Below are 21,530 nucleotides of genomic sequence, written 5' to 3' on the forward strand. Positions count from 1 at the left end.
AAATTAATTCCTTTAGTGGTGGAGATTACCTGGTGAGCTGTTGTACATTTGCTTTTTGGAGGTACAGATGGATCCTGCCAAACACAAAAAGGATACTATCTAAGCTCAGGCAACTTGAATTTATCTGCAGCCTCTCCGTCCATTTTGCAATGATGACTAGGATGAGGGCAGATGGTCTAATAGCAACTCCCCAAAGGTTAGCAGAATGCTTGTGGGTATATTTGCATAGCTGAGCATTAATTGAATGCACTAAAGCATCTTTACAGTTAATGAATGAGTATATGTTCCCTCTCTGTTTATTGCTCTCTTAATTATTGCTCACACAGGCCCTTGAGCTTTCTTCTTGCTTGACTGACCAGAAGGAGCGGTCTCTCCACTCTCTTTGGCACATGGCCCACCAGAGGATTAGTCATAAAAACACTTTGTAAGGAAGGAAAACAATAACAGGTCAGTTGGGGGGGGGGGTGCAAAGGGAAATTAGAGCCCCCTTTGGACTCTGTAAGTCAAGGGACAGTGATAATGCAAAGGTACTTGTGTTAAGAGTGCTTAACACAATATATTACCCTTGTGCAAGTGGGAATGCAAAAAGACCTCTTAGTAAGCAGAATAACGAAGAACCCACCATATACCTTCTCCTTTCCCACCTCCAGTAATTTCCCAGGTTTGGAATACTTTATAACAGATCAGATGGAGATCAGATCCAAAATCCACAAAAATGTGATGCTTTTATCCAGCCAACCAAAATGCGCAAACACAAGCTTTCAAAGCTCTGCTGGCTCCTTCTCAGACAAAGGTGTAAAGAGTCATAGAGGAGAAAATAAAATAGAAAATGATGTTAGTCACAGGTTTGCATTTTTCAAGGTGTTGTCGGTGTGTTGTTCTTGGGTGGGATATCTATGCAAGCTGTCTATCTATCCTCCTCCTGGCCATGTGGCTCCGGGAACAAAGCATGCCAAAGTCCAGGAGATAAAATGTTAATTCTGTTAGCAATGCAAAAAGGTACTCAGGAATCTCATGAGAAGTACCTTTTTGCATTGCTAATGGAATTCAAATTCACAAACATATAAAAATACAAACACACAACCCCAGGAAAACCCAACCCACCCTATCACTCTCTGTAACACACACGTCAGTACCCCTCACATGCTATGAACTCTAAACTAGTACTCTACTTTTTATCACATAAACTAGACAACGGTATAAAGATCCTAATTAAGTTTCAGTACCTTCTTGAACCAACATTACACAATAAAGTGTATAAAATGCTTGCTCCACTGTCTATATCTCAAATCCATGGGTAGCTACCTCTCCTTGATATTCCTTCATAAAATTTTTAAAGGGTCTCGTCTTTTACTGGTAAATAAATATACTCCTCCTATAAAGGGTCTATGGGTTTCTGAAAATCTCTCTCTTACATTTCCTTCAGTCAAATGAGTTAATTTTTCAATTTTGGCAATATCCACTAGTTTGCCCACTCTCTCCAAACAGTCTGGTAATTTGTTCATTTTCCCAGTATCACTCTAGCTGCTGGGCCAACATTTTTACAGTACACTTTCCAGGGATCTTGGCTTTGAGGAAGAGAGCATCAGGTGGTCAGCTCTGCAATAGATGGATATATGATTGAATTAGCAATTCTGGCTCGCTGTATCTTGCTTTTCTTCCCTCGCTCCCCATGGAGTCTTGTCTTCTCACAACAACCATAGCCAACATGGTGCAAGACTTCAGGTTTCAGTAGCAGTTATAGCATCTCCCTGATTCCTTGTCTAATATCTTCTGTTTGCCAGGAAGACAGAGCAGAGAGCCAGAGTCATATTGGTTTTGAATTTAGTTGATTGTTAGAAGCCCTGGTTGACGGATCAATAATGTGCAGCTGGGAGTTCGTTTTGCAGAGGCAGCTTGCGTCTGTCCTGTGGAAGGACTGGATTGCATCTGTCTCATTCAATCTCGTTCCTTCTCTGGTGGTTCACGAATATCTGTGCTAAATGTGGCTTCGGGGGCTGGAGAAATAAGGAGAATGGTTAGCCCTGCTTCGGAGCATGGCAAAGGGTTCTTGCTGCGGGGTAAGAGATTCCTCTGATTTACGACTCTTAATCTGTATTGGGTTTCATTGGTTTCAGCCAACATCCCTCAATCTGGCATCCTCTCCATGTGTTGGACTGCAACTCCCATTGCCCAGCTTGCAGAGCCAATGGGTGATCTGGAGTTTGGAGGTTGGGAGTTGTAGTTTTACACGCTGGTGGGGTCCCATGTTGGGAAAGTTTGGTTTAAGATCACCTGTTTTGTAAACACATTGTCTTTGCCAACTTCCTTGAAATGGACAGTGCTTTCTAAAAATCAGCTGTGTAAAGAGATCTTGTAGCCCCTTCGAGACTGACTGGAAAACAGAAATTGGCAATACCAAAGTGGGTACTGCTTTGCCTGAAATTTGCACCTCCTTATTTATAAAAAATTAAAAATAATGGCTGGAAATTAAATAGAAGCACAATGCAACTCACAGGAGCAGGTAGGGCAGGTTATGTTCCTGCTTTACTCTGTTGTGCAGATGTTAATGGGAAGTGTCAGGGACTGTTATTTGTTGCTGCATGCTTTCAAGTTGTTTCTGATTTATGGCAATACTAAGGTGACCCTATCATGGGGTTTTCTGTGACTGAGAGAGTGTGACTCACCAAATGTCACCCAGTGGGTTCCCAAGGCTGAGTGAGAAATTGAACTCTGGTGTCCCAGAATCCCCACTGGCCATGCTGGCTGGGGGATTCATGTAGATGATGTTCTAGGAGGTTATGGGGCTGTGCAGACCGGCCATTAAGGCTGGCCTGGGGGCAGAGTTGGGGCATAGCATCCACATGATGCATGCCCTGACTCAGCCCCATGAGTCACATCACACAGTACGTGGCTGAACAGTGCTCCTCTGGCATTGCATCCACATGATGCAGCCCCAAAGGAGTGCCGTAAAGCTGTGGCACCAGCAGCTATGGCGCCCTTTCCAGGGCGCAAAAAGGAGCCGCTTTTGCGAATCCTTTTTGCACCGTGGAAAGGCCAGATCAGGGCTGCAGCGTGCGGTTGCCATGGCCCTGATGTGGCGAAGATGGAGGTGGCTGCAGGCAGTCTGCACAGCCCTTAAGTTTCCAGTTTCTGGTTTGGTTTGTCATGCGAGTCATTTCCTTACCTCCTTAAGGAAAATGGAAGCATAAAGATATGTTCTGTTGTGTTAAATTTTGAAGTGGAAACTCTGCTTTGCAAAGTTAAAACACCAGCGCCCCAGGCTGACAGCAACTGACTGTGCGATCCTGGAAGCAAAATCCAATATTGCTAATGAAGGCCCAACTTTCAACGTCAGTAGGAAAGCATGCATTGCATTTGGTGTCATTGATTGAAAAGGGCTTCAGTTTGCTAGAGGAAGAAGGGGGGAAATGTTGCAAGTCCCAAAGGTCAACTTTCCACATGATAAGGACTCACCTTGGCAGAAAAGGGGGCATACAAATGAAAAACATATGGCAGCAAGGTTTTCTCCTTCTCCTCTATAGCCTTCTTATCCACTTAACAAAATTTGTTGAAAAGACATATAAGGAAGGTAATCGTTGGTTTGAAAAACAGTATGCCAAATTATCTTGCAGCACCTTTGGGTCTAACTGAGATAGAAGTTTGTAGCATGTGCTTTTATAGACTTGTGTCTACTTCCTCAGATGTATTTGATGGAGTGGAAAGCCCAGGGGCAGACCTATATAGAAGTCTGTGTGAGAAAGAATGTCATAGCAATTCAAAACTGTGGAGTTTTGGTATGGAGAAGAGGTGACAAGTTCTGTTTTAACTATGATTGTTGGGGGAACAAGGCAAGGATGTTGCTTAAAGCCAAGGTTAGTAGATAACCATATGAATAAATATTGGGATGCAGTGTGAGAGCCAAACAGAAGATGTGAGGAACATAAATCAGGCATTAGGAATGGGAATATACAAAAGCCAGTAGCAGAAGACCAATCTTCCTGGGCAGTCCTTGGACTTCAGAACAGTGGTCCTTGAACAAAAGGACTACAAAGGAACCTTGGAATGAGAAACAGCAGAATTGGAAAACATATCTGGGGTAGTCATGTTGGCCACACAGCAAAGTAGAGTATCATCCAAAATCCATAAAGCAGTGATACCTTTTTGGGGTCAACCAAAATGCACATTATACATGTTGCAAGTTTTCAAAGCTTCACAAAATTGGAGTGTATCAACAAACTACAATCCATCAGCAGAAGGTTGACCAGAGACGATGGTTTCCTATCACACTACACACATTGTGTCACTGGCTAACCTCCAAGCCTCATGGGTGCTTTCTTGACCAGTTCATCACATCTTTTTTTTTTGCTAATAATAATAATAATAATAATAATAATAATAATAATAATAATAATAGAGTGTTGGAGTGGGTTCTGGTACCCCATCCATTCAGCCACCATTTCAGATTTTGGATAAGGGATAATTAGCCTGTAGTAAGCTGTTATCTAACTAACTAACTAGTTTGGTTGCCAGCTAAATTTCTCCCATATAAAGATCATAATCTGTTTACTTTAAGCAACGATCCATTATGAACCTTCTCAGCAGTTTAAAAAAAAAAGATGGCATGTGCTGGGTGACCTGAGATACTTTTAGGCATCATTAGCTGGAATGACATGAAATGTGCTGATTATTTAAATAACTTGACTAATAGAAGGTGATTTTGGTGAAGAGGTGATTCTGCCAGAGCAGTGGTGTATTCACACAGATAACATAGCCATCTAACACTCCGCCTGCGGTGACCGGATCAACATATTGATGGAGATGAAAATAGGATGCCCTTGCAATGAACTTGACTTTGAAACCTCTTGGCTTTTGCTGACTCTGGGACACTTTGGTGCTAATGAGAATGAACCGAAAAGAGCACGGAGCAAGTGGATAATTGGACAAGAACATATCATCCAAAAGATGGTTACAGTGAAACGAAGCCTTGTAAACAAGTCCTTACAAGCTGCTTCACCTCCGAGCACCTTTCCCTTCCTTTCCCTAGTAGACTTGATCTAAAAGCAACAAAGACTCTAATGGCACTTTTGCAATTAATTTATTTTAGATGGCATAAGTTTTTGTGGACTGGAGACCACTGCATCAGATGCGCAGACTGTTGCCTCAGTTGACCTATATTTATGCACATGCTTCGAGGAGACCGAGGGAACAGAAATGCAGGAGCTAATGTGGATTACCTTGACAAGGTTGGGAGGATATTGGCAAGATGGAACATGTCCTGGGAGGGCATTCAAAGACAGTAAAAGATCTGGAAGCCAAACACTCTGATTTGTTTAAATTTGAGAGAGTTCGGAGTGATTAAACTGGAGAAGAGAAGATCAGGAGGTGATAGGAAAGCCATCTTCAAATATCTGAAGGGCTGTCAGGAGGAAGAAGAACTGAGCTTCTTTGCTGTTGCTCCAGAGGGTAGGACTTGAACAAATTACAAGAAAGAAGAGCTCAGATAATTGGATTCTTAATTAATTAATTGGGAAGAACATTATTACAGTAAGAGCTGTTTGGCAATGGAACAGACTCCTTGGGAAGGTTGTGGACTCAACTTTGTTGGAGGCTGGATGCCCACCTCTCAGGGATGCTTTAACAGAGCATTTCTACAGGGGCAAGGTTTTTAATTAGATGGCCCTTCAGATCTTCCACTTTGATTATTCTAGATGACAAGGACCTCAGTCCTACTCAGCATAGTATGAATATCCACCTGCAGACCTATGAGCCATATAGCCTCCCCCTGTCTTACCAAAAAGGAATGGGGAACCTATGGTTCTCCAGATGTCTTTATACAACTCCTGAAATCCCTAACTGGCCAAGATACCTGGGCATTGCAGTCCAAAACATCTGGACTCTTCAGCAGTTCCTCTACCCTTGCTGTAAAAGCTAGTCCCACAATAAAGTCGCACCTTTAGCACAAGTCCCTGCTGAACACAGTAAGACTTAATCCTGAGCTAGTGTACGCAGTAGTAGTGCAATCAATCTGTTGTTAGTCTTTAAAGAGTGTTTTGTTTTGGCATGTTTTTTGCTGTAACCAACTTAAGATTTATCTGTGAGTGTTGGGGCATTTTGCTGAGGTGGAATGCTCCTTGTCTTTTGCCAGCTCTGCAATTGGTAGGTGATGACAGGTTTGGAAATGTTGCAATTGAAAGTAGCTTGGAAAGTTATTTTTCAAAAAGTGTTTTGTTCCCTTAACCATCACAGTGTTAAAAAAGAAGTAACCACTTTCTGTTATTCATTGCAATGATCAGAGGAAGTAGTTTTGTACATTAGATGTTACCCTGCATTTCCCTTTGTTTCTCTTACCTTTTTGGAGGAAAATGTTTTGGGATTGATCCAAGGATGGCATAACACTTGGGAAATTCCGGTCTAAATGCCCTTAAGAGTAATTTTTTTGGAAATAACTTGAAAATGTTACTCATGGCCCAGTAAATCAATTTTGCTCTTGTTACATTGCCTTTAATATGTGACTTTCATAATCTGAAGAAGTAGATCAAGTTTGCAAAAGTTTATACATCTTTCACAGAGTTAGTTTCAAAGGTATTCTTAAGGCCCCATACAGACAGGCCAAAATAAACCTGCTTTGGGTCACTTTGGAGGTATGCTGTTTCAATGATGCATGCATCCCAAGAGTCCAGAAGTTGCACCAAAACCATGATCCAGTCCCAAGGACTAAAGCACAGCTTTGGCGCAGCTTCCGGACTCTTAGGATGCATGCGTCATTGAAACAGCATACCTCCAAAGTGACCTGAAGCAGCTTTATTTTGGCCTGTCTGTATGGGGCCTAAGATCCCTTTCCATACTGATATTCCAGACTAACACAGCTGATTCAGTGACTAGGGATGGCATCTTTCCTCTGAATGCCTGCTTGGAGTCAGTAATGGGCTGGATGAGGGAAAACAGACTCAACTTGAATCCAGAGAAAACGGAAGTACTTGTGATAGGTTCCCTGGGCCCGGGGAAGGAGGTTTGTCCACCTGTCCTGAACGGGGTCACGCTGCCCTTGAAGGACTCAGTTTGCAGCTTGGGGGTGCTTCTGGATTCGTTGCTCCACCTGACGTCTCAGGTGGATGCGACGGTCAGGAGCACCTGTTACCAGCTTCGACTGATACGCCAGTTGCGACCCTACTGGGGCTGGAGAGACCTTGAAACGGTGGTACATGCTCTGGTAACCTCTTGGTTAGATTTCTGTAATGCGCTCTACATGGGGCAACCCGTGTACCAAACTCGGAAGCTACAATTGGTTCAGAACATGGCAGCAAGATTGGTCACTGGATCCTCCAGGACCAGTCATATAACACCTATTTTACAAGATCTACATTGGCTGCCCATTCGCTTCCGAGTGCAATACAATGTTGGTTATCACCTATAAAGCCCTAAATGGCTTGGGCCCAGGGTACTTGGAGGACCGCCTCTCCCCATACAGTCTGCCCTGCACTCTCATGTCGGGCGGGAAGAATCTGTTAAGAGTTCCTAAGTCGAGATACACTTCATCTTCTCAAAGGGCATTTTCCATCTCAGCCCCACAGACTTGGAACTCTCTGCCCGACGAGCTCCACTCGGTCACCTGTATAGACTTGTTTAGGAAAAAGTTGAAGACCTATCTTTTCCGACAAGCTTTCCCCCATGTTCCTTAATTATACCATCCTTCCTCCCCTTGTTGCACATTTGTTCGATCCAGCTATTGTTTGTATTGGGTTTTTTTAATGGTTTTATGATGTAATGTTTTAGGTTGTATTCTGAAGTTTTAATTGGTGTGCGAAGATTGTTGGATGTTACTGGGGATATATGTTGTTATTTCACTGTATTATTTTTGTATGTTGTGAACCGCTATGATCTACCCAAGAATAGCGGTATACAAATAAAAATTTTATTTTATTATTATTATATCTCTACTTTCATAATCCTTATGCACAATATCGAGAGCCACAGATTTCTCTCATAGGATAAACCTCTGCTCACCTCCTATGTACCTGGAGCATCACATGAATGGAGAGTCTTAAATAAGTAGCACCCTATGTATTCTGTTGTGCGTGTGCATGTTGTTCACAGACAAGACTTTCCCCAAGGCCAGACATTTTTGAAAACTACCATCTTTGAGGCCATAATGGGAGAAAAAAAAATGATGAAAATGAGCCAAGGATGTAGAGTAGGCATCTTCTGGGGTTTGGTTCCAGGACCCCCCATAGATACCAAAATCCATAGATGCTCAAGTCCCATTATATGCAACAGCATAGCAAAATGGTATCCCTTATATAAAGTGGCAAAATCCAGGCTTGCTTTATGGATGTTGTTGTGGTTGTTGTTGTTATTGAAATTGTTTCAAGCCACGGATATAGAATCTGTAGATATGGAGGGCTGACTTTATCTTCTTTTCCTCAGAACTCTTCAAATAATGGAAATGTGTCTTCTTTCCTCCTCTCTTGCAGGCCATGGCAACCATAAAGAAAGCAGCCCTTTCCTTAACAACTCTGACGCTGGCAAAGGAGATTACTATGACAGAAACCTGGCCTTATTTGAGGTAACAATAATATATGCATGTATTTTATAAAATCAGCTTTGGATGCCTCCCCTCCTTTTTAAAAAACCTCAGAGGGAATTCTTTCCCATCCCTAATATGAAGCTGTCTTTTGTCCTATACTGTACTCAGTATTTGCTTCTTCCGACTAGCATCGGCACTCCATCGTCTTGGACAAAAGTCTTTATGAGAACTGATGTCTGTGATAGTTTCAGAACAGATGCCACAGTTTAAATCTGAGTCCCTTTGCATTTGCAATACATGTTCTTTGCAACTTAACATGTTCTTTTCGACCTTCATTGATTCTTATCGCAAGGTCCCTCATAACAACTGTATATGTTGGCCTAAGCTTGAGTGGGCAACTTGCAAGGCTAAGGGACTACATTAGCAACTTGGGAGAACTTGGAAGGTTGCACACTCCAGTGCACCTCTCTCTGCAAAAATAATAAGAATAAAAGAAAAATTATTGCCCCAAATGCCTTTTGGGGATTGCATGGACATTTTCACCACGTTTTAGACCTCCCTGGGACAGCCTGAGACTCAAGATGCCTTTGTCATATATTGGAACTAGTGTTTTTCTATTCAGAACCTTCAGAGTTGCATCACAGAGGAGAATTGCCGGACCACTTTAGCTCAGAACAAGGGGGAAAAGTGAGCCTGCCATGGGAAGTGTAGCCAAGTCCAGCAGTGAGTTCTGGGGAGATGGGTCTTCACAGGTTTGTGCCTCAGTTATTCAGACTGACTTACTACGGGGAAGGAGGGAGAGATTGAGAAGGAGAATGGACCTCCCTATAGGAAAACATGGTTGACTTTGCTTTCTGGAGAGCCGTTATACTGGTGATCATGCATATGCCATTGGTAGAAGCTTTGAAGTCAGAAAGTCTTTGGTTCAATTTCCAAGCGTTCCATTATCAGGAAAAAGCCTTTTATTCATTTATTTTATTCCAACGTGCTTTTGAAAATTGAGTGTTTATCAAGGAATAGTTTTTAAGCATGTGCTGTCCTCTTTTAATAGTTGTACCGATGCCTCACCGAACATAAAACTCCATGACAGTTAAAGTTCAATAATTGCACAATAATTGTTTAGTGTGAATGGACCCATAGTTTTGGGGAGGATGTAAATAATGCATGTCGATGACAAAAGGAACAGCAACAGCGATACACCAAACTCTGTCGCCAAGTAATCTTCAAGTGTTCAGTAGCACTCTTGATCTCCGCCTTCGTTATTTGTTTCCTTTGCAGGAAGAACTGGACATCCGCCCCAAAGTCTCTTCTCTACTTGGGAAGCTGGTCAGCTACACAAACCTCACTCAAGGAGCCAAGGAACATGAGGAAGCAGAAAGTGTTGAAGGCTCGAAGAAGAAAGTATCAAAAGTATGTGTCTAATGGGCAACTTCTTGTAATCGTGGGAGACATATGGATTAAAATAAGAATCTCCATCACAGTAACATGCTAAGGATACGTATCGCCTTTCTGGTTCCCAGTTTGCACACACCATGTTCCAAAACAAAATGGCCATCCACAAGTTTTGCATTTTTGTGACTATTCATATACAGTCTGATTATAAAAGTCCTTCCTGCGCACCATTCACTTCATGCATTTGGCAAAGTACACTGTGACTATATACTCACTGCAGTAATAATCCAGGTTGACACCACTTGAACTGCCATGGCTCAGTGCTATGGAATTGTAGTTTTGCGAGACAGTTAGCCTACTCTCTTGGAGAGCTCTGGTGCCACAAATCCCAGGATTCCATAGGATGGAACCATAGCAGTTTAAAGTGGTACTATAGTGTGACAGCTCTATAAGGGTCTTAGAGGTGACATGCCATCACTTCTTATCATTGAAAGAATGGCAGCCAGGAGGACCACCAGAAGATTAGAAAGGAGGTCCAATACTAACAAAATGAATTTCAGCAGAGAGAAATGTAAGGTGCTACACTTAGGCAGAAAAAATGAAATGCATAGATATAGGAAGGGGGATACCTGGCTTAACCAGACGACATATGAAAGGGATCTAGGAGTCCTAGTAGAACACAAGTTGAACATGAATCAACAGTGTGATGTGGCAGCTAAAAAGGCCAATGCAATTCTAGGTTGCATCAATAGAAGTAATATCAAGGGAAGTAATAGTGCCACGATAGCTCTGTTTATTTGAAAGGATGTCATATTGAGGAGGAAGGAAGCTTGTTTTCTGCTGCTCCAGAGAATAGGACCCGGAACAATGGATGCAAGCTGCAGGAAAAGAGATTCCAGCTCAACATTAGGAGGAACTTCCAGAGAGTAAGAACTGTTCGACAGGGGAACATACTCCCTCAGAGAGTGGAAGAGTCTCCTTTGGAGGCTTTTAAACAGAGGCTGGATGGCCACCTGTTGGGGATGCTTTGATTGAGAGTTCCTGCATGGCAAGGGGTTGGACTGGGTAGCCCTTGAGGTTTTCTTCCAACTCTATGATTCTAAGATTCTAAGATTTGACATGCTTTTATAACTAAATAATTTATGAGTTTGTGAGGATAATGAGGTCTGTTTAGGCCTTTCAGAGGGTGAGTCTGTGCAGACCAGAGACAGAGCCTGAAATAGCAAAGCAGGATGTGGTGAATTTGGATGTGCTCAAGTTTAACCTCTGTCCACATCATGGAATAAATATCTCTTTCCGTGTTGCTCTTACCAAGGCAACTCAATAGGCTTTAATTTCAAAACAGGGGATATTGATCCCGTTACGAGTTTGGCACTACGGAGGCTGTTCTGCCAGGCAGGAAACCTCTGATGAAAGCTTTAGTCAATTTTGTCCCCTGGGCTTTGTTTGAGAGGCTGTTAAATCGTGAATAATTCTCCACATTTGTAAACAAGAGACATTTCTGGCTGAAGTGCATTTGGCTTTTCTTGCCTTGTGTCCCCTCCACCTGAACAACACACCCTGAGCTCTGTGGGCTTCTCCTAGGAAAGGAAGGACTTTAGAAGAAGGATCCATCCTATTTCCCCTATTTGCAGCAAGGACAGATTACCAAATGGATGCATTACTTGAAGGGGAACAGCAAATGTGGTGCTACTGAACATGCTTCTTAGTCATGCTCAGAATGGAGGACACTTTGGAATTCTTCCTGCACAGAAGGTTGAAATGTAGGACATGTCCTAGAAGTGGATAATGTCTGATCACCTTTCTCCAGGTGAGGGGCTCCATCGGGTGACATCCTCTTCTGCAATGTCATCGGTGCGCTCCGCACCCTCCTAGTGATGCCACTGGTGTATAGAGCTAGCCAGCATGGCCTAGTTGTTTGAATGATACAATCATAGAATCGTAGAGTTGGAAGAGACCACAAGGGCCATCGAGTCCAACCATGCAGGAACTCTCAATCAAAGCATCCCCAACAGATGGCTATCCAACCTCTCTTTAAAAACCTCCAAGGAAGGAGACTCCACCAGACTCCACTGTCAAACAGCTTTTACTGTCAGAAAGTTCCTCTTAATGTTGAGGTGGAATCTCTGTTTCTGGAGCTTGCATCCATTGTTCTGTGTTCTAGTCTCTGGAGCAGCAGAAAACAAGCTCTCTCCATCCTCAATGTGACACTCCCTCAAATACTTAAAGAGGGTCATCATATCACCCCTAAACTATCTCTTCTCCAGGCTAAACATACCCAGCTCCCTAAGTCTTGAGTTTGAAGGCATACATGCACACAATGCTATATTGTAAAAGAAAATGTTGGTGTCTATTCTGATCCGCTTTTGATACATCCTTTGATATCTTTCAGTCACCCAACATGGGCACCTTGATGGGCGTCTACCTGCCCTGCATGCAGAATATCTTTGGGGTCATCCTCTTCCTTCGGTTGACATGGATGGTGGGGACAGCCGGCGTTCTGCAGTCCTTCCTGATTGTCTTAATCTGCTGCTGCTGTGTGAGTCCAAGGCAAATGTCATGAATAGCCTTTCCTCAGGATGCTTGTTGTCCACTTTTGGCCAGGCCACATAATATATGGCAAGATGCCTATAGTGACTGCAAGGCAGAGAAGAGCAGATGCAAAGGACACACATTTAGAATTAAAGAATTTATAGGGTATCTCTGTAGGCTGAGTCCAGGAATATCTTTCAATACAATACAATACAATACAATGATGATGATGATGATGATGATGATGATTTATATCCCATCCCTTTATTTACACAATTGGGGCAGCTCACAACATTAAAATTATACATTCCCAAAACCATCCATTCCCACCCCCTCCCAGAATTTATCTTGGAACCCTTTCACACACAAATCTATTCCTGGTTTCTTTTCTTTTCTTGAGCTGCTTTGTGTCAGCAGCTTAATTTAAGGGGTAAAAACACATTTTTTTTCTTGCTGCTTTGGTTAAACCATTTGTCATTGTTATTAGCTGTCTTGAAGTTGATTTCAGCCCATGGCAACCCACAAGCCCTACTTAGGTCCTCTAGATTCATGGCCATGTTTTCTCATACTGATTCTGTCCATCTAGAGCGCAGCCTTCCTCTCTTTCTACTGCCCTCCATCTTACCAAGCATTATTTATTTTTATTATTTATTTATTTCATTTATATCCCGACTTTCTCTCCGGAGGGACCCAAGATTATAATCTTTTCTAGCGAATTCTGTCTTCTCATTATATAGCCAAAATACGGCAGCCTCTGTTAGCCATCAGGGCTTCTAGGGAGAGTTTTGGCTTGATTTGCTCTAGGACCTTGCTTTGTCTTTGTTTCAAATGAACTGATATTCTTCCTATTAGTTGTCTTCACTGTCCAGCTTTCATAGCCATGCATAGAGATGGGAAATATGGCTTGTAACATTGGGGTGGGGAAAATGACTTGCATATTTAGACCGGATGATTACCTGCGTTCAAAGTTAAACAAGTGTAATCATCTCATCTTACCAACTTGCAAAAATTGGTTGTAAAATCCTGTTCTTTTGCTGTTCACAGACCATGCTGACGGCCATATCAATGAGTGCTATCGCAACCAATGGTGTTGTCCCAGGTACTGTCCAACGTATTTTTCATTAGTGCATTTCTTAACCACTTGGAAAAAATACATACATGCAGACATGCATTCACTGTGTTGATTTTGGATATTCTCTGTAAGTTTTGGCTGCTAGATTGTCTTTGGTTGTTGTACTAAGGGAGTGGTTCTCAAGCTCAGATGTTGCTGGACTTTAGCCACAGCCAGTTTGAGAGTCTCAGAGTTGTAGGCCTGCAAAATCTGGAAATCTGAGTTTAGGAACTACTGGGATAAGGTTCTGACCTAAACTAAATGAATGTAGCACTCTCATTTTACAAAACAAAACAAAACTGTACAGCTGTAAAATTCAAGGTTGGAGCAATTGGTTTTCCAACACATGGGCTTTTCTTTTTACAGCACTGATAGCATGTGAGAGAATAAAAGGGATAGAAGGCACTTACAAAATGGAAGCTTTTAATTCTCTTGGTTCAGAAAGTCAGTGTGCAGACTGTTTGCTTTGTTCATAGGGCTGGTGATATTATTTTTTATTGTTTCCCACTTTATAGCTGGCGGTTCATACTTCATGATCTCAAGGTCCTTGGGCCCTGAATTCGGTGGAGCCGTGGGACTGTGTTTTTACCTCGGAACGACTTTTGCAGGCGCGATGTACATCCTTGGTGCCATTGAAATTCTGTTAGTAAGTGGTAACTAGTTTGTTTCAAAGAAAGCCGCAACATGTTCGATCAATCTCCCATAGATAAGTGGCATGCAACTTCCAAAGGTTTGGGGACCACATGCTTCGCCCTTGGATTTTGGAGGGCCTCCCCCATATGCCACCCAAGACCTCTAAAATACTTCATACATAAGGTGTGGTTTTTAAAGTCCTCTCACACCCTCTGAATCCCTTTAAAGTGATTTTAAAGTGAAATGGGTTGTGGGTGTGCTGTGGGGGATACTGGAAGGCCACACATAGCATGCAGAACCACTCAAGACCATTTGCTTAGGTCAGTTAAGTGGTTCCCTTTTTAAAAAATTAAGTTGTACGTTAATGGAACAGACAAGAAACCAAAAGAAGAAGCAGAAGAAGCAAAAATAAGAATAAAAGAATCTTTCCTGGGCATATAGACCACCATTTGAGAAAAATCCAACCCAAATGGGCTTTTCCATATATTTCAAATGGGCCGAGGGACACTCCAATGGTGCAGTTTCAGAACACGCAGATATAATGAACACAAACCATTTTTGAGCAAACTTGTCTGGAGTGGCTGATCCTTTAGAAGTCTGAATTTGGTAGGATAGTTTCTCTATGAGTGCTATCTACCAAATCCTTATAACCAAACGAAAAGGGTGAGTTCTTCTAGCGTTCGCCAACTTTTTGCAGCCTCCTGTCTTGTTGCAGAGATGAGTTGCTTGCTGAACTCAACCTCCCATCATCCTTGACCATTGGTCATGTCAGATGTGACCGACAGGAGTTGGAGTCCCAAGAACATCTGGAGGGCTGCATGTGGCCCAATTCTGTTTTACAAATGTTGCACATTGAACTTTAGGATCTCACAAAACCGAACAGAAAATTCCTTCCTGTATGTAATGGACATAAAGAAGACTAGTGCTGTTCATCTTGGAGATGCGTAGGGACATCATTAATGGCTTACTTTTCATTGTAGAGTTCCTAAGACAGGATTCTTCACTCTTTCAGACATACATCGCTCCCCAAGCTGCCATTTTCCATCCAACCGGAGCCCATGATACTTCCAATGCCACGCTGAATAACATGCGAGTGTACGGCACCATATTCCTCACGTTCATGGCCGTGGTGGTCTTCGTCGGCGTGAAATACGTCAACAAATTTGCTTCTCTGTTCCTGGCCTGTGTCATTATTTCCATCTTGTCTATCTATGCCGGGGCGATCAAATCCATCTTTGACCCACCTGCCTTCCCGTAAGTTGGAGTCTGGGAAATTTTCTGCCGCGCAAAACTGGGTTGCCTTCTAGTAGAAATTGTATTGCAAAAAAATAACGGAGTCCTTTTTGCTTTTGGAAGCACAACAACTCAGGGGTGCTTGGGCGTTTTTGTACAAAAAGTAGCCTATAAAACAGTGGCAACCCTCTTTCTGTCCCCAGGATTTGTATGCTAGGTAACCGGACACTTTCAAGGGACCAGTTTGACATCTGTGCTAAAACCACCACTGTTGGAAACATCACTGTGCCCACCAACTTGACTGAGCTCTTCTGCCCAGGTTTCAACATCACCTCCGGATTGTGCGACGAGTACTTTCATTTCAACAATGTTACCGAAATTGTCGGAATCCCTGGAGCTGCGAGTGGGATTCTGAAAGGTACAGACAAAAAGCTGCGTGGCTTCATTTTCTATTTTATTTTTCATTATATATAAAGGAATGCTCAGCTCTTTTGCAAGCAAGATGTCCAATAGCTCATCCCTGGCATCTCCCAGGTAGAACTGAGCTAAACCTTAGTCTGAAACTTAAGAGAATTGGTGCCAAGGTGCATAGTCACTATTGAGCTATTTGAACCCATGGTTTCACACAGTGCAAGGCAGTTTCATTTGATGTAAAGCCATGTCCTGTATTTCTTAAAGAAATTAGTCCTTTATTCAGCATCACGAGGGCTAGAATCGTATGTTATCTATAAGGGAAGACTTATAAGGGAAGACCTATAGAGTATTTGTTTTGCATATGGAAGTTTTTATTTTCAGCCACTTGTATCTCCCAGGGAGGTCTGGAAAAAAGCTCCTGCTACTCAGTGTAAACAACACTGAGCTAAATAACCAAAGCTCTGACATGTTATACGGCATTTTTTCCATACTGTTTTAAATATAGCACCATCAACATGCATTGTGTTTTATTTTCTTTTTTAATAAACAAAGGGCCCAATACACTTGGAGCATCCCACTGCAAATGGTTAGATTTTGGAGAGACCTTGTGCTTGGTAAATCAGGGTTTGTAAATGTTTTCCCTTGCTTAAGCACCGTAGTGGGGAGCTGTTTCATTGACTAATTCACTTTGTGCTCCTGATGGTTCCTCTCATCTCTCTCCTCTCCGCATCCCAGATAACGTCTGGAGCAATTACATGGAGAAAGGAGAGATCCTGGAGAAAGCTGGCCAGCCGTCTGTTGATGCAGCCGGGCATAAGGACAACCTTCACCTGTATGTTTATGCAGACATTGCGACGTCCTTCACGGTTCTTGTTGGCATCTTCTTCCCTTCTGTGACAGGTGAGAAGGCGGAGAGGATTAACCTTCTTCTTTGAGTTAGGCGCATAACTAGGGGTTGATGGAGCATGGACCAGACCAGGTTGCACCCTAAGAAGGAGTGACACCAGTGCTCCCCAAATGTCTGCCTTTTGGCAGAAACAAGGCTATGGCATTCTCTCGCATCCTTTTAAAATGCTGGAGCTCAGCAAGATGCTGCAGATTAAGTTTGAATTGAGGCCTGAAATTTACCTTTTCAATATGTTCAACAGTGTCCCAACTCAAACTGAAAGGAAATATCGGCATATTTTACTATACTTGATAACTGCGGTGAGAATGATATTGGCACAGAATTAGAAAAATAAAGAAATCCCAAGTGTAGATGATTGGTTTATGAAATTGTCAGAGGTGATAGAAATTGGTAAGCTTACTGCCCTCCTGAACTATAAAGACGCAAGGCAGACTGCAGAGAATGGTCTCTGATAATAAAATTTTGTAGATTAAGGTGGCAATAGGTGCAGGATAATTATGAAGCTCAAATGAAGGTATGAGTGCCTCAAGATCTTTATTTATAAGGTACAATTTTGCTTAACTTTTGTATTACACCTTTTCTTTCCCTTATTTAACTAATGGAAAATAAGATGTGATGATATGATGTTATAGGATATTAAGGTGATGTAGGGAAGCCAGGTAATGTGATAATGTAGTTTAGGGTTATTTTTTTTGGTCATAATCCTTTTATTATGTATCTGAAGAATGGGTTATTTTATGTTTTGATATGATAAAAATTAAAATTAAAAAATGCTGGAGCTCAATGGAAGAGAAGGAATGAGTGGGGCAAGGATCAGTGGATGGAGAAAGGAGAGGCCTCACGGTTTTACTTTTTAAATTAGCTTACTTGCTAATTAGCTTACTTGCTGTTCACCGCTATGATCTTTGGAATAGTGGTATATAAATAAAACAAATTATTATTATTATTATTATTATTATTATTATTATTATTATTATTATTAAAAAGTTTTATATCACATCTTACCACATTTTTACTTTAACCACATGAAACTATGCAAATGTAAATACATTGAGGCTGTGCGTACAATACTGTAATTTAAAGGTACAATTTTAATTTTGCCAGTTCTTTATGTCACAACTGTTGCCATTACATTCAGTGATATAGGACGATTTATGGGTAATATTAGTACCAAAATGAAATAAAATCAAATAAAATAGGATTTTGTATGGTGTGGTATGAGAGGAGACCAATGGAGGTGACACCGTGAGTTACTGCGCTGAGTGACACCAAACCTCGTGATGCCACTGCTTTGAGTTGCTGTGTTCTTCCTTTTTTGAAGGGATCATGGCTGGCTCAAACCGATCTGGAGACCTCAAGGATGCCCAGAAGTCCATTCCTGTTGGAACTATCCTAGCTATTGCTACTACATCTCTAGTTTGTATCCTTTAAAACAAAGTGTGTGGGGTGTATGTTGTGGGGTTCTGGTAGATAGGAGGCTGCCTTGTTCCAGATTAGGATGTTTCTCCAGCCGTCTCAACTGGGGAGGTGGGGTTGTGCAAAAAGATTTTCCTACGCTTTCCAGGATTTTTTTTTCTCAGTACTGCAGTTGTAGGAATGTGTCCCATTTGGAGTTATCGAAACTTCAAACTGTCTTCCTTAACTGAATGGGCCTTTTCAGATTTCAGCTGTGTGTTGCTGTTCGGAGCTTGCATTGAAGGTGTTGTTCTTAGAGACAAGTAAGTAGCCATCGTATCCCCGCTTTATTTCTATGTGTAAGGAGATGAGGCTGGTTTTTGGGCCAATGGGATGATTTTGTCTCTACTGAGCATATAACAATGGTTTGAAAATCTTGCAGAAAGTATCTCACATCATAGAAACCAGTAAATGCAACTCTAATTGCCTTTCAAACTTGGTCACTCCATCTTGCCTATAGATACGGCGATGCGGTGAACAAGAACTTGGTGGTGGGGACGCTGGCATGGCCCTCGCCTTGGGTCATCGTGGTTGGGTCCTTTTTCTCTACCTGCGGGGCAGGTTTGCAAAGCCTCACGGGTGCCCCACGCCTCCTTCAAGCCATCGCCAAGGACAACATCATTCCTTTCTTATGGGTAGGTGTGCATAGAGATCCCACTTCCTTCTCTCATGAGGGTCAAAGCAGATAACAGAGTGCAGTCGGCTCTTGGAACTTGCGGGGGATCCGTACTGGACCCCGCTGCCAATTCCAAAACTTGCACATATTCAAGAAAGGAGAGATATAAGAAAATAATAATAATAATAATAATAATAATAATAATAATAGCCATTTAAAATGTGATAAAGTCGGAAAAGAGAGCCAGTGTGATGTAGTGGTTTGAGCCTTGGACTAGGTATCTGGGAGACCAGGGCTTAAATCCTGCAAGTCACCAGATCTTGATGTTGGGCTATAATTCCCATCAGTCTCAGTCAGTACAGCCACTGATGAAGAATGATGGGAGCTGCAGTCTGCCCATCCCTCATCCCTGCTTTCAGATGCTTCTTTAAACTGTGTTCAGTGGTTAATCATGAAATGATGCAAAATGCGAGTTAAGTTTTGTTCCACCAACAACTTTTGCAGGTCTTTGGCCATGGGAAGGCAAATGGGGAGCCAACGTGGGCCCTGTTGTTAACAGCGCTGATTGCCGAATTGGGTATTCTGATCGCGTCCCTTGACATGGTGGCTCCGATTCTTTCTATGTGAGTTTTTAGTTATGCTGAAGAAAGGTGATTTCTATATCAGCCACATTTGATCAAAGCTCCCAGATGGTAGTCAAGATTTGTATTTCCAAGGAGTCCTTTCTCGTCTTTGCTTGGGGCTGGGCTGACAATTTGGCCTGAATAACAAATTGGGGGGGGGGGGTCTTTAACACAAGAAGATTAAAATGCCTCTTCTCTTTTTAAGTAGGGAATGTGTTTGGAAAAACAATATTTTATTTTGACTTCACAATATTTTATTTATTTATCTGGGCTGGAATTCAGTAGGGGATGCTTGTCTTTCTAAGGCCCCTTACAGACCGGCCAAAATAAAGCTGCTTCGGGTCACTTTGGAGGTAAGCTGTTTAAATGATGCATGCGTCCTAAGAGTCCGGAAGCTGCACCAAACCCACGATCCAGTGCTAACGACTGAAGCGCAGCTTTGGCACAGCTTCCGGACTCTTATGACGCATGCATCATTTAAACAGCATACCTACAAAGTGACCCAAAGCAGCTTTATTTTGGCCTGTCTGTATGGGGCCTAAGTGAATTTAATGTCTTCAGGAAATATAAATGAGCAGTTTTACAATATCCGTATTCAACAAAGATGTTATGTTACTAAGTAGGGAATTTCGTATTGTTTAAGTGCCAACCTGTACATGAAATCTTTCTCCCTCTCTTCTCCCATCCCTTTATTCCCAAACTAGGTTTTTCTTGATGTGTTACCTATTTGTCAACTTGGCCTGTGCAGTGCAAACGCTCCTAAGAACTCCAAACTGGCGGCCCAGATTTAAATACTACCACTGGTAAGTTGTTGGGGCATTTGTAAGTTTGCCTTAAAGAGCGGATGGCTGACTGGCCAGGTTTTCAGAATCATCTGTATGGCCTGGAAAAACACAGAGGATGGCATCCTGTTAATAACATACACACATGTTAAGTGTGGCATATGTGTGTGCATGTCAGGTACATGACTGTGCAAATAGACCATCACTGATATAAATTAGGATAGATGAACGTTTCTGTTATCACCTCTAACAAAGTATTTTCCATTAGAATTTGTACACACAACCATTGTTGGTCACCGAGTATAAAGACATGAGAGAGCATCCATGTGCATATGAAACTGGCCCTACCGATGCATTGATCTTTGGGTTTTCTTCCTCTGCAGGGCCTTGTCCTTTTTGGGTATGAGTATCTGCCTCGCACTGATGTTCATCTCCTCCTGGTATTACGCGTTGGTGGCTATGCTAATTGCAGGAATGATTTACAAATACATTGAATACCAAGGGTAAGTTGTTACTTTGGGACCCAAAGCAGCTTACAATAATACAACTTATTATTCTAGAACAGGACAACCTGTGGCATTTCACATGTTGAACTGCCAAGGCTAATGGGAGCTGCAGTCCAATAGCGTTCTGGGGGGCAAAGCACTACTCAAACCTGAGCTAGAAATATCTGCTGTTATTGCATTGTTAATGTAGTTCTGGACCTATCCCATGCTTGGGTGGGGAGGCAACTTCATTTAAGCTAAAGGGAACTTCATGGGATGGGATAAATGTAAGAATGGGATAAATGTAAGAACTGAATAAAATGTCAAGGTCTAGTCACGGTGGCTCATTTGAATTATGAAACCCCTAATGGCTATTGATCCAAGTGTGGCTTCTTTGAAAAAGAAGGGGATGGAGAGCCCTAAACTTAATTGTTGAAATTCTACTTTTCAGGGCAGAGAAGGAATGGGGTGACGGGATCCGGGGTCTCTCCCTAAGCGCTGCCCGATATGCCTTGCTGAGACTGGAGGAAGGCCCCCCGCATACAAAGAACTGGAGGTGGTTTATGTTCTCACTTTCTAAAATGGAGACTTCCCTCCAAGTGCTGTACACAGAAGGGGACTGAAATGAGATAGAATTCACAAGTAGTCTGGTGCAGGAAAGCATGAATTGGTTTGCCAAGACTTGAGCGCATACAAGAAATAAAATTGGAGGGGTTGAGAGATGGGGATGTCCACACTTGTGAGGTCCTTGAAATAAGTTTTTTTTTCTTATCCGAATGCTGCTTATTTTGCATGAAGGAATATGCTGATGAGCTGCACTCTGTCCTGTAAAGGCAACTGG

General features: G+C 42.3%; 1 protein-coding gene across 1 annotated transcript in view; it reads left to right on the forward strand.

Moving 5' to 3' along the window:
• SLC12A4 (solute carrier family 12 member 4) overlaps nt 1-21,530 on the forward strand; it is a 41,643-nt gene that overhangs the window by 12,504 nt on the left and 7,609 nt on the right. The window contains exons 2-16 of the mRNA XM_042437683.1: nt 8,454-8,545; nt 9,785-9,916; nt 12,291-12,437; nt 13,475-13,529; nt 14,057-14,187; nt 15,187-15,428; nt 15,611-15,825; nt 16,557-16,721; nt 18,050-18,148; nt 18,389-18,446; nt 18,644-18,818; nt 19,304-19,422; nt 20,127-20,225; nt 20,588-20,707; nt 21,141-21,245. Of these exons, the coding sequence (XP_042293617.1) occupies nt 8,454-8,545; nt 9,785-9,916; nt 12,291-12,437; nt 13,475-13,529; nt 14,057-14,187; nt 15,187-15,428; nt 15,611-15,825; nt 16,557-16,721; nt 18,050-18,148; nt 18,389-18,446; nt 18,644-18,818; nt 19,304-19,422; nt 20,127-20,225; nt 20,588-20,707; nt 21,141-21,245 (1,954 nt within the window). The remainder of the gene's footprint in view (nt 1-8,453; nt 8,546-9,784; nt 9,917-12,290; nt 12,438-13,474; nt 13,530-14,056; nt 14,188-15,186; nt 15,429-15,610; nt 15,826-16,556; nt 16,722-18,049; nt 18,149-18,388; nt 18,447-18,643; nt 18,819-19,303; nt 19,423-20,126; nt 20,226-20,587; nt 20,708-21,140; nt 21,246-21,530) is intronic.

Source organism: Sceloporus undulatus, chromosome 8 (assembly GCF_019175285.1).
Source record: "Sceloporus undulatus isolate JIND9_A2432 ecotype Alabama chromosome 8, SceUnd_v1.1, whole genome shotgun sequence".
NCBI classification, from domain to species: Eukaryota; Metazoa; Chordata; class Lepidosauria; order Squamata; family Phrynosomatidae; genus Sceloporus; species Sceloporus undulatus.